The sequence below is a fragment of the Pteropus alecto genome, unplaced genomic scaffold (assembly GCF_000325575.1).
Source record: "Pteropus alecto unplaced genomic scaffold, ASM32557v1 scaffold61, whole genome shotgun sequence".
In the NCBI taxonomy this organism is placed as follows: Eukaryota; Metazoa; Chordata; class Mammalia; order Chiroptera; family Pteropodidae; genus Pteropus; species Pteropus alecto.
In genome coordinates, this window is record NW_006434835.1 from 20,889,421 (window position 1) to 20,903,010 (window position 13,590).

The 13,590-nt window shown below is 39.4% G+C and overlaps 1 protein-coding gene across 1 annotated transcript in view; it reads left to right on the forward strand.

Moving 5' to 3' along the window:
- Positions 1-12,631, forward strand: part of RASGRP3 (RAS guanyl releasing protein 3) — a 32,357-nt gene extending 19,726 nt beyond the window's left edge. The window contains exons 11-16 of the mRNA XM_006910380.1: positions 816-931; positions 1,413-1,560; positions 5,912-5,948; positions 8,050-8,175; positions 8,508-8,872; positions 11,953-12,631. Coding sequence (XP_006910442.1) covers positions 816-931; positions 1,413-1,560; positions 5,912-5,948; positions 8,050-8,175; positions 8,508-8,872; positions 11,953-11,961 — 801 coding nt within the window. The 3' untranslated portion in view covers positions 11,962-12,631. The remainder of the gene's footprint in view (positions 1-815; positions 932-1,412; positions 1,561-5,911; positions 5,949-8,049; positions 8,176-8,507; positions 8,873-11,952) is intronic.
- The last annotated feature ends 959 nt before the right edge of the window (positions 12,632-13,590 follow it).

Here is a 13,590-nt window from a genome sequence, read left to right on the forward strand (position 1 = left end):
AGGAAGGCCTTTCACATTCAACGATTATAAAACTTGAAAAATATTTTCATCTGTTTACCTTTGGTAATTTTATAGCTTAAATTTTTACATTAAAATATTTAATGCATCTAGAATTTAGTTGGGGGCAATTAGTTTTGAAAGATTATTAGTCATTTAACTCAACATCAATTATTGGATAATCTATAATTTCCCTGTAGATTTGAAAAGATACTTTTGATATTCTAAATTCTTTTAAATACATAGATCTATGGTCAGACTCTACTCTGTAGTAAGTTACAATATCACATTGTTTTCATTGATGTAACTGTGTAGACTATTTGGTTTCTGATAGGACACATTCTCTCTGATTCTCATCTAAAACAATTTTAGGCTGTTCTCAATGTGTTCATGTCTATTTGAAATTTAGAATCATTTTGATCACTTAAAACAAATTCCCACCGGGATTTTAATTGGGATTGCATTAAAAGTATACTTCAAGTTTTGAGATAATTTAACATTTTGAAGATTCATTTCCTATTGTTGTGGTACTGGCATTCGTGAGTTCACCAAGCCTAACTTCTACTCAACTCTGAGCTCTCAGTTTAGACATCATTTTCTCCAGGAAAACTTTTAAAATCTCCCTTCCCTGTTCCCCTGTAACACTCTGTTTTTATCTTTGACATTGCACTCATCTTGTTATACCATAAAAGCTCTTGATATTGTCTAAGCTCTTTGATAGAAAGAGCAATATTATAGTTAACTTTGCTTTCCCAATAATGAGTTTAGAGCCTGACTCATAAATGGTCATTCAATAAATATTTGTGTTTCCTTTGTAGTCTGTGTTTAGAAACTATGACCATGACCATGATGGGTACATCTCCCAAGAGGACTTTGAAAGTATAGCTGCCAACTTTCCCTTCTTGGATTCCTTCTGCGTGCTGGACAAAGATCAGTAAGTTTTAATTTTGTTATATTTTAATGCAGCAGGATGACTTCAAGAGAGGATTACCAGTGGCAGTGGCCTGGAGGACATCAGACTGAATAAATTTGAGAATGGTGGGTTCAGTTATCAATTTTCTGCCTTTGTCCAGCAGCCTGATTTTGCAAACTCTATTGTGAGGCAAGGACTAGAGAGGAGATATCCTTCCAGAAGCTATTATTCACGAATAATGGAGACGTTCTGTGCTGCAGTGCACAGGACACACACACACACACACACACACACACACACACACACACACACCTGCTTACTAAGAAAATCTTTGGCACTTAAAGCTGTCCTATGAGGTCTTCTGCTCCTTTCAGATATAACAGACAAGTGAATGTTTCCCACCTGCTTTGCGCCACAGTTTGGGGAGGTGAACGGTTAAAGGTGGCAACCACTTTGCAACATGATATTCAAAGATCCCTCTCTTCTTTGATTCTCTTCACAGGGATGGCCTAATTAGTAAAGATGAAATGATGGCTTACTTCCTGAGAGCTAAGTCCCAACTACACTGTAAAATGGGACCAGGATTTGTCCATAATTTCCAGGAAATGACCTATCTCAAGCCAACCTTCTGCGAACACTGTGCAGGATTTGTAAGTCTGTTTTCCACTGTTTTCTCTTGTATGTAGTTATTTATGTAGCATTCTGAGAAGGTAGGAAATTATACACTATACAGAATCTATTGGCTGCCTTAGATTAGAAGTAAAACATGATGGCTCCCTGAAACTAAAAATTAAATTAAAAACAAAAGCAAGATCTACAGGTTTAGTTATGTTCTTTCTAGGAATGCAGGGCTAGTGAAGTCAAGGAAGGTTGGTGAGCCCTGTTAAATTGAGTGAGCAGTTTGTCCATTAATCCCTGCCAGGAAAATGTTCCACCTAATGAGCCTTGGCAGTCATCACTAATACTCGTAAGTGGGTGCAATTAAGGGGAGTATTTATCTTAGCCATTTCCTCCCAGTTCTCGTTTCATATGGTGTCAGTTGCTAGAAATCCATCATGGCATGGCTCATTGATTCATAACTCAAAAAGGAAAAAAAAGTCTTTTTGGAGGAGAAGATAGATATAATAATAAATAACATTTACTCAGCACTTAACAGTAATAAAATAGTTCCATAGGCATTCATGTAATTAATTCTTATAACTAACCCATGAGGTAGGCAATTTATTCTCCCCATTTGTCAATGAAGATAGACAGGTCTAGAGAGGAAGACCCAAATTTCCCAGGACCGAACAGCCAATAATATCCAGAACCAGGACTCAAATGCAAGTGTTCTGACTGAATCCTGTACCTATATCTGCAACACATAAAGATTGTGCACTTTATTCTCCCACCTTTGATAATTCTTTGGCAACTAAGGTTGGTTTTGGCTCTAGTATTAAATGAAGACTCTTGGGCCCTGAACATCTTTTAGTTGATACCCAAGTTACAACAAGATGGAAAATGTGGTCGTCTAAGTGAGTGTGGCCCAGTAGCCTAGTGGGTATGACTGTTGCTTCTCTACCAGATGCCAGAGCTCAGTTATGTTCGCTGCATTCGGCAGTCACTTCTCACTGTCGACCTATATTGAATTCACAGCTGATATTATATGCTACTACTAAATTACATTTTTCCCATCCCAAGCTTGAACTGGCTTTGGGAGGCCCAAGGGCAGGAGTTTGTGTTTGAGCACACACCCCTCTGAGAATGGGTAAATAAGAGGCGGTAGTTACTCCAAGATGGCCCCAAGTGGTCACTGATACGGACTAGGGGCAAGGCCGGGCTAACCAGCAGTCTTCGCCCACCCCAGGCGAGGAGAGCTTCTTTTTCCACCAGCTTCACCGCTGAGATTGCATCACCTGACTACTTTATCATAAAATAAATATGTCTTCTTTTTCATGTTTCTCTCTTCTGAAAGGAATTTTTGGATGTATCTAGAACTGAAAAATGCTGAAGTGAGATGGGATCATGTGAAACTATCTCCTGCAGAAAGGGCCCCAGTGAATGTGTTAGGCCATGGCATGGCTCAGCCAAAAGTCAGGTTGAGACACCTGTCCTTCGGGGTGTTATGAGAGTCAGAAGGCCCTTATCGAATCTCAGGGGCTGTGTCTCCTCTCTGGTCCTTCTGAATGTCCCTCCCTTGTATGCAGGTGATGGTTCTGTAGAAGCAGCAAGGTAGCACTTCTCAGGAGCTTTCATACTCCTCTCCCCAACTCATCAGAACAGATTTGATGAGGTAGAAAGCTCCAGACTTGGAGGCTGGAACCCTGGCTTCGAATCTCAGTTCTGCCCCTTATTAACTCTTTGTCCTTGGCCAAATTATTGACCATCTTTGTGTTTGTTTTTCTATCTATAAAGGGAGTTCATGCTTACCTGTCACATTGTTATGATGCTTAAATGATATCAGACATGTTGCATGTCACATACCACAGAGTAAATATTTCTTTTTTGTCTTTTAGTGTTCTTTGATACTTTTGAAGTTTAGTGAAAATGAGCTCAAAGTTTTAATAGCTTTTTTATTTTTCAAAATATATTTAATTTTACTGGTGCAATTTGATTTGATCTTTACTCACAAACGTTAAAAAAAAAGTTCATTAGTTTACAAAGGGATTTATAAATATAACTCTGTAAGTATATTAGTGAAAGGAATTCTGGGGTACTGCAAGGAACCATGTATCAGTGCCTGGATCACCTGCTTTTGAAATAAATTCCATTTTAAGAATAAGGGAGACAAATAGACCCTACTTGCAATACATTTATTTTAGAATTAGAATTCCAGAACTGAAAGAGTTTTGCTAATTCCCTTATTTTGAGATCTGGAGAAGTTAAGTGACTTCCCTAAGGTCACATGGATCATTAGCAGCAGGGACATGACTCATAGCCAGGTCTCCTGATTTCTTAAGCCAGTGCTCCTTACGCCACAATCAATCACTGCAAATCTACAGCAGCCTGAAACTTCAAATCAAAGGATTGTGGGAAGTACTCCTACACAACCACCCATATGAAGTCACCCTCTCCTGTCCTTGGCTGTCACACTGACCCAGAGTTTCTTCCTGCCTAGTGTTGTCTCCTAGTTATTAAGTAAGCCTTAGCAAGCAATGCCCTGACTTTCCCTCCTGATAAGACTCATGCTTGACTATATCTTTTTCAGCAGTTCCTGCAGTTCTGCTAACAATGTGCCATACCCAGATATTAAGATGCTTCTTAAATCCTATCCTTTCTTGTCTTTAATCAGTGGGTTTTGCTCACACACAGCACCAATGATCAATGGCTTCCTGTCTTTCCCACAAGTGACACATTCTTCTTTCCCTGCTTACTAGCTATAAGACTTTGCCAAGTGACTTCACTACTCTACAGCTCAGTCTCCTCATCTGTAAAATTGAGAAAATTATTATTATCTATCCTATAAGGTTACTGTGAGCATTAAATGAATTAATACACAGAAAGAGCTTAAAACTGTGCTTCTCCCATAGCAAGAGTTCAATGAACATTAGCTGTCATTATTATTGTTGTTATTACTAATACTGAGGGCTCGATGAAGAAACAATTTCTTATCACTACAAAGTTTTCCAGATGTGAGACTTCGCAGATTATTTAATTTCCTGGATCATCACACTCTCCTTTTATAAAAAAGAAGACAAACTAGATTATCTTGAAGATCCTTATAGCTCCGACACGATGTGATTGCCATGACTACCCATTTCCCTTTTCTCCTCTCCACCCCTCTTCCTAACATCCCAGGCATCTGAGGCCTGGCTTCCAGTTAGTTATCTTAATAATCCTTCTTGTCCTCAAAGCGAAATGTTGCCCTGTCCCAGGAGACATTTGCATCTTAATGATCTATTCTGAGGGGCTAATAACTTTCAAGGTTCAAAGGAATCACTCTCCACTGCTGGAATTTTCTTGTCAGAAGGAAGGTAAGGAGCAGCCCTCCTAATGCCCTCGAGTCACTTCCTATTGGCAACTCTTTTCATAGGGCCCTAATGCCAACACTCAGGGCATTGTTGCCCTATAATGCATTGTGAATGACACCTCCATCAGCTCCAGTAGGCCACCAGCCTTGCTTCTTTCAAAATAATTGTAAGTAGATATCAGTCACCTAACCTAACCACTAGAAGGTTAGAAGTGGAGCTTCTCCAACTTGAGCTAAGTCCATTTAATTCATCAATACTGTATATATATCTGGTGTCCCTGGTGCCCATGAGCAAGTGCAGCGGGAGGCATGAGAGAGAACATGGGAAGGCCCCTTCTTCATGAAGTTTAAAGTGTGTCAGTAGGGCGAGGATACCACCACCAGAATGATGCCCCTGAACCACCCGAGCAAATGCTCCCTCATCAGACTGTAAGCCCTCATGTCTCTCCTGAGACATTTTTCACTTCCTACATCCAACTTCCTACTTGGTTGGCAGAATCTGAGCCTTTCCTGCATCTCCCAAAGCCCTGGCACAGGGCAAATAGTGAGCAAATGCGGAGAGTGGATACATGAATAAAAACTAGCTCTTTTCCTCTTCTGTATTATTTTAAGGTACAAATGCTACTCAGAAAATAAACTAGCAAAATATATATGCTTTACTGCAATGTGCACCGCTTAGGTTGCTTAATTTCCTATAGTGGGCACCAAGAGCAATGAGTGATTGAAAAGAAGGCCAAAGACAGTGATAAAGCCTCCCATGTAAATTTTTCTGAGAACACATGATGCTAAAGTCCAATAAATGCACCAACGTCAATTTCCCATCCCAGCTCCCATTTGGCTCCCAGAAGGAAAAGGGAAGCAAAATTCCTGTTATCACCCCAGCTGGAGTGGGCTGGAAGAGGGTTCTATCTGACAGGAAGGGTTGTCAGGAGCAGCTACATCCTGTTTGTGCTCGCTAGTCATCAGCTTCCCGGGACTTCCTTCTCTGTGGCCTTGTTTTCTTTCCAAATTTTTCTTCAGATTCCCTGACATTCCTTTGTCTTTTGTTACAGCTCTGGGGCATAATCAAGCAAGGCTACAAATGCAAAGGTAAGTAAATGTTACTTTGTTAAAATTTAAACATGTGACATTTGGGATAGGAATCAACTTTACCTGATGAAACCACAAAGCTCTTGGAGCATCATGAAGAACTTGGGTCTTTTGGGCCACTGGCAGCTGAAGAATTAATATGTCCAGGAAAGAACTCCGTGGAGTTTTGGAGAGCTCAGACTGAAGTTTTTTTATAGCTGTTAGAAGAGAAAGGAAACCACCCCATATCAACCCGCACATATCTAGCCCCCATCTCTGAGATGTCTCGCTAATCATAGGCACACAGTTAAGGTGGGAATTTTGACAAGCCTAACTAGAATACTGTATATAAGAACTTTATCCTTCAGGAGGAAAAAAACATACACACTTAGTTCTGTAATACATATGCTTTGCTTTCTCTACTAAATCACAGATGATGATAAGAAAAGAGAAAGAACCTAAAACTTATTTTTTCTCTTTCAATAAATTCATTCACGTATCCCCCCTATTTAATTAAAATCTGTAAATAACCGATGAATGCAATACATGAGCATTTTATAGGCATTTAGGAATGTGCTGCTACTTGAGCACATATGATTATTACACGTTATTGATATTTAATTTAAGAAATTGCTGAATGTTTTATGCAGACCTTTTATGCTAGTTCATTTAAGGATCTGATAATGCTCTTGAAAAATAGAGTAAAACTACAAAAGGAAACATCTTGATCGCAGAATGCCTTCAGATTAATATTGTTCCCTTGTGATGCTTTTTTCCCTCTAGCCATCTTTCAATATTTGGCCCTCACTTTGCACAAAGAGTATGTTTGCATGAAACTCAATAAGAGTCATATTTTAGTGCTCAAAAAAAAAATGCTTTTAGTTCTCTGTATCAGTGTCTTAAAGGTCTAACTCGAATTTTTGCTTTCAGGCAGCAAAGATACTACAATATCTAACTGCCCAGCTATAAATCATTAGTTTTATTCTGGTTTTTGTCCTTTATCTCCCCAAAGACACACACACACACACACACACACACACACACACACACACACACACACACACACTCTCACACTCACGCATGCACACACACACAAAATTTTATGAAGTAGAATATCAATTAAACCCTTGGATCATCTTTGTACATACAGTATTTTTTTCTTAAAGGCACATAGAATGAAAAAACTAGAAAAAACTGAACATGTCATTACAACTCAATTTTTCTATGATGTCATTACAAGACCATTTGGGGGGAAATAGGTTTTAGGAATCATTAGAAAAATCTTCTTTGATGGTGAGAGAGAAACATACTCTTTAAAATGATCATATCTGTTCAGTGAATCTAAGGGAAATGTAGGACACGCATCATATGCAACAATTGTGTTGCCAGTTTCCAAAGTGGCCAAAATTTTCTACCCAAGTAGCAGTTACTATTCTGCTTTCTTAACTAAAGCACCTTAATGGGAAATGTCACAGAACCTGCTACATGCCATTTCCAAGCCATAGTTAAATCTGGAACGTGTTTATTGAGCATACGCCCACCTTAATTTTTGTATCTATGCAAAGAAAGGAGGCAGAAGATATAATCACTTGTCTTGGAAAAGGTTTTGGGAAATGAAGAAGAATAAAAAATGCAGACAAATGCTGAATGGAAAGACACCCTTGCTGTAAATGATCAGAGTCAGCGGTTGGTTCTGGGAGAGTCTAGAGGCTGAGGCTTCTTGCCCTCATTCTGGCTCAGGCAGCCTCTCTGTGGGGACCCCATCTCGGCCTGCAGGGGAAAAATAACAGCCCCTCTGTGACTTGCATTTAGTTTGGGATGAAGGCAACTCCCCACTCAGCCTACTCCCTTCTTGTTGCCTCTCCAGCACCTCAATAAATCATATAGAAGAAGAAAGTGAACAAATGTAGGAGAACTTTTGGAACTTCAGGAAGACAAGAGAGTCTCATTGGCCCTTTCCAGCCCCAAGACACACCCTATGGGCCTGAGTCACACTCCGAGATCCAACACAGAATCTAGGATGGGGAAAGGGAGGGTGGACAGCTCAGGCGCCGCCCTGCAAGCCCAGTCAACTCCAGACTCACTTGGAGCTAATCATCTGTGATACTTTGGGATTTTTCAGACTGTGGAGCCAATTGTCACAAGCAATGCAAAGACCTCCTGGTCCTGGCCTGCAGGAGATTTGCCCGGGCACCCTCCCTGGGCAGTAGTCATGGGTCGCTGCCTGGAAGCCCCTCATTGCCTCCAGGTAATGTCCTCTACTTTCTTTCCCACCACAATTTCTCTTGGCTCACCTTCCCCCACCTGGACCTCAGTTGGGTCCTGGATCTAAACCTGTTCAGAATTATTATAAACACCAGGGCATTCTTCAGGGTGGGCAGCAGTGGGTACACCTTTGAATCCCCCTCGATTCTCGCTGCTTTCAAGTCTCACTAACATGCAACTCATCTGTAGCTAATTTCATTCTGCCTCTGATCTGTTTCTCTAAGACTTTGTCGCTTGCACCAAATTTGATGGTTTGCTGTGAAGTGGTCAGATGTCGAATAATCACAATAATCCCCATAACCTTTCCCCTTCCAGTGCAGGATGAGGTGTTTGAGTTCCCCAGCGTCTCCACTGGACACCGAGACTTGGACAGCAGAGCCATCACGCTGGTTACAGGTTCTTCTCGTCAGATCTCCGTGAGGCTGCAGCGGGCCACCACCAGCCAGGCCACTCAGACCGAGCCAGTATGGTCAGAGGATGGCTGGGGGGACTCAGGATCTCACACCTTCCCCAAAATGAAATCCAAGTTCCACGACAAAGCGGCAAAAGACAAAGGCTTTGCCAAGTGGGAAAATGAGAAGCCCAGGGTTCAGGCTGGAGTGGATGTTGTTGACCGTGGCACTGAGTTTGAACCTGACCAGGATGAAGCAGACATGGGTGAGACTAGACAGGATGGTGAGGTCAGTGTTGGGTAAAACCACAAATAAAATCAGAATAGGGAAGTTGAAAGGGGCTGAGATGAGTGTTACAGTGAGTCCAGGAGGCAACCTGTGTAGTTTTCAAAGCAGAATGGTTGGGAATCAAGACACACCACTTTTTTAGTCTTGCCATTGGATAGTTATGTGACCCCAGGCAAATGGTTTAGACTCTTTGGACCTTGGTTTCATCATGTATAAAATTAAATTGGACAAGATTTCCATGTCTATGTACTGGAATGATGTCCCAGGAACCACGACGATTGTGTGTATTCAATATAACGGTGCAGTGAACTGATCAGCTTGGTTTTCCAAGCTAGAATCAGGGCCCAAACTCAGGGGAGGTAGTGGAAGTGAAAGACTGGTATGTAGAGAAGGAGAGTTGGAAACTCTTGCCCCTACTGGAAAAAAAACAAAAAAACAAAAAAACAAAAAAACAAGAGAGAGAGAGAGAGAGAGACATTTGACACCATCATGGAGAAGGGGATGGTGAGAATCAGAGACATGGGGACCTAAAGGTTCTATATGCCAGGCTCTGCCTCCATGCAAAAATTATACTCACATCATCCCAAGCAAATAGGGAAGCATATGGAATTTGTTAGAACAAGCCAAAAATGTAAATTGATTCAAGATGGACTTAGATAAATTTATTAGTCAACAATTCATAGTATATTAAGAAAAAGGATTTGGGGAAATGGGTGTCATGTTCCTCCTAACCTTTAAAACAATGTCATGAAAGGCAGCCCTTGCCTTCCTACCGAATCATTCTCATAAACAGAATATTGGGTTGGGCAGAGATCCTACTGGATCAAGCCAGTGCTCTTTATTCTTATGGGTGGTCCTGCACATTCCACACTCTTCAGGAGTCCTAAACACACAGTCTCCATAGTTTCCCACGATGAGAAAAACTCCAGCGACCTTTAACCAAAATTCCTCTCGTTCTTTTCTCATTGAAGACAATCAAAAGGAGGCCACACATATCTTCAGTCATATGAAGTTTATTGTAAGTTCCTGTTGAGCCATTTTTCCCCTTTATTATAACACCAACTTTTAAAAACTGTGTTATTGAAATACAACTTAATACTATAAAATTACCCACTTCAAGCATAAAATTCAGTGGTTCTTAGTATATCCTCAGCATTGCACAACCATCACTACAATCGAATTTTAGAGTATTTACATCGTTTCAAAAAGAAACCCTGTACTCTTTAGCAATCTCCTTATCTTGCCAACCTCACCCTGCCCCAGGCCACCAACTAATTTACTTTCTGTCCCTATAGATTTGCAATATCAACTTTGATTTTAACGCTTCTCCTACTATCATCTTGGCAAATATTTCAGTCCTATCCTTTCACTACTACTGGCCTAACATAGCTCAAGCTGGGAATATATACATAAAGGTGAATAATAAAAAGTTTATGATTTGATGACGGAGGAAGATATCCTAGGGCAAGGTATCTTAATTTGGGGTCTAAAGAAGGGCTTCAGGGAGTTCATAGAAGTACATTATATTTTATGTGAAATCATAATGGATGTATGCTCATTTGAGGGGAGAGGGCCTTAAGGGGGTCTGTGATCCAAAAAAATAAAAAGTAAATAAATAAGGCAAGAAACCATTAGATAAGATTTTTGGATGATGTCTGAAATTGTGCCAGTCACCCCAAGTGCCACCTCAGCCTACAGAGCCTGTTTGCCTGAGCAGTGTGGCTATCACTGAAATCTCAGAAAAAAGAGCTTCTATGGGTAGAGTAATAGGATTCCCACTGAGAGCTCTCAGATGGTGCCCACCGTGTGGACCACCTCTGAATTCAGATGAATATCTGCTTTTGTTTTACAAACAGTGTGACTAGCCATTAGCTCACTTCTATTGGCGTAGCACCATTCAAATTACTTAAACCTTGCTCCTGGGTTAGGAGAAATTTTCAGCTTTTTGGTATAGGACAGTCACTTACATGGGTAAGATTTCCTGATCTTCAACCTCTATAAGGAAATAGAAACAAAGATCTATTTTTTTTAATTTTATTTTATTATTTAAAAATCAGACCTTTATATACAGATATTCCCTTACCTTTTCGATTTTCTCATCTCATAAAACAAAAAGATGATTCATTGACCTCTAAGACTTACTTTCATATGTTCTTGTGTAAAATGCATATGGCATACAGTCTCACGCTCATCCAGATCAACAACAAATAAGACATTTAGCTTTGTTTAGAGAAAAAGCAAGAAGGAAAAAATGTGATAAAATTACACCCAAGAATTGAATATGTACCCAAAGGAGTTTTCAAATTTAAGAATTAATTTTTCTTCTAGTCAAGACCAGTGGATAGCATTAGGAGAAATGATCTACACATTTATTATTTAGGTTCAGATGATATTTATTAGTTTTATAAGTAAAAATGATAAACAGATGGAAAATGTCATTGGATTTGTAATCTGTATTTTGCATTTGGTGGAATTCCAAGATTTATATTCATTTAAAAATATAAGGGTGTGAATGTTTTCTGTGGCGGTATATGTCATTTCATCCTTAGATGACAAGAACAAGTCAAGATTACTTTCTTGGCAGTATGAATATGTATATTTCCTTTATAATGTTTCTTTGTTTCCCATTATCTTGTGCTGAATTAAATCTAATTAACAAATATCATAGAAAGGCTAGGAAATGCTGGAGTAACAAAGTTGAATATGTTTCTCTCTCTCTCTCTCTTTCTCTCAATAGATGGCTATATATACCTACATAGGTATATATCTTTTTCCCTTTAAATTTTTCTCAGTGCCCTTATACTAATTTACGCTGCGAATTTCTAAGAGGGGAACCTCAACATGGAGCATTTCAAAGGCCAGTGTTTTGTAGATCACCCTTTAGAGAACACTGTGGAAAGCATCCTTGTCATACTCTATATGAGAGTCTTTAAGATTTCATGTTCTGGGTGGACTATATGATCTTTTAATTCTCTCTAAATCTTGAGAGTATAAGGGATCATTTGAGCTGTTCTCTCAAATTTATCTGATAAACTGCTTTCTAGGAACACTCTTACAACAGGTTCTGATTTGTATTGCAGGATGGCTGACTTCAGGCTGAGGACAGTGAAGGCAATAATGTTGGCATTTGGAAGGAGCAAGATGAGAAACTCTGAAGAACAGTCCAACTCTCAGGAAGTTACCTGAAAAGATATCTGGATGTTTGCTGCCTGTGACACTATGGGATCTCTGTGATCGAACAATAGGACAGAGGATACCTTAGGAACTATTTATTTCCTCTTCCCTTGCCCTTAGTCAGGTGCCACAAAGACTGTGTTATGATTTTCTGACGTATCTTCCTCTAGAGCCATTCATACATGGGTGAAATGAAAGCTTTTGTGCATGTACTTGATACGTATTCTCTAAACTCAGACTTTGCTTTTTTGGAGAGAATATTATTTCAGTATTTTTATAAAGTTTGGGGAGGGGGGATGTTTAACAAGGAGTTGATTTTGAGGTCTTTTGGTATACTTTTAAATGGGACCAGGACTTAATATTTTCTTGAAAGACAAGGACCCTCTTCAGATCCTGGAATGCAGTGATTCTTCTAATGACGATCTGTTGCAAGGAGAAGCTGTTTACATTGTTCTTATCATACGGTTGCTATTATGATGTGTAATGAGTCACACATTTATATATCATGTAAGTCTTAACAATTCTATATCACTAGGAAGCTACGAAACAGCCATGAAAACTCTCCTAATATATATAATTGCCATGGGGAAAAATTAACTATACTTGTCCCATCTGACTAGCATTAGCCATCTTCCTTAAGACTTCTATTAAGACTGTTATTAAGAAATATGAATAACAAAAAAAAATTCAATTTAAGTCTTTGGGGATAAAATTTAGGAGGAAAATATCCATCAAATGAACCACTTAGTAAAATGCAAAATGACCAGCAATTTTTAAAACTCAAAATAGTTTTAAGAATTTTGTTTGTTAAGAAGAAATATTTTGGGTTGTGAAAGAGAATACTTATGCTCTTCCTAAGAAATTGTCATCCATAATTAACAAATAGTCATAGAAAGCAAGCCATCACAAACTACCTTTGATTAACATTCATTTAAAATTTTAAAGTATCAACATTTTAAATATCTTCCTTTGACACAAAATAACTACATATTAAGTCTGTTTCTTATGTGATGAGAGGATAGAGAACTTGGTCCAAGTTGTTCAAAAATAGAAATGGGGTTGAGCCTGTGGGAGAGGGCAATGACCTGCTACCAAGTGACCAATCAGAAATCGTACCCACAGAAGAGCACTGGTCTGCATTTGTGAGTTTAAGTGTATATATTCTATGTAAGGCTGAATTTGCTTCTATGTGGGGCAGTCATTTCGGTAAAGAAATGCCTTTCTTCTGTTTTCCATTAGGTAACTGAAGACAGTTCTGCTCAGCAAATATCTGTTGAGCACCTGCTATATGCAGGTCCTGTGCTAGATACACAAAGATAAGCAATGCTTGGTCTCTACCCTCAGGAGCTGAGAACCTATGGGCATTAAGGCAAATTAGTTGCTTTAAATACCGTTCCAAAACTGCTAGAACTGACTCAATTGTGCGATTCAGAGATCAATTTGCAGAGATATTGCAAATTAAATGAAGTTCTCAGTTAAGGGAGCTGTGACTAAGCCAGGTGATAAGAGAACTCACCATGTGTAAGCACCTCAGAAGGCAAACC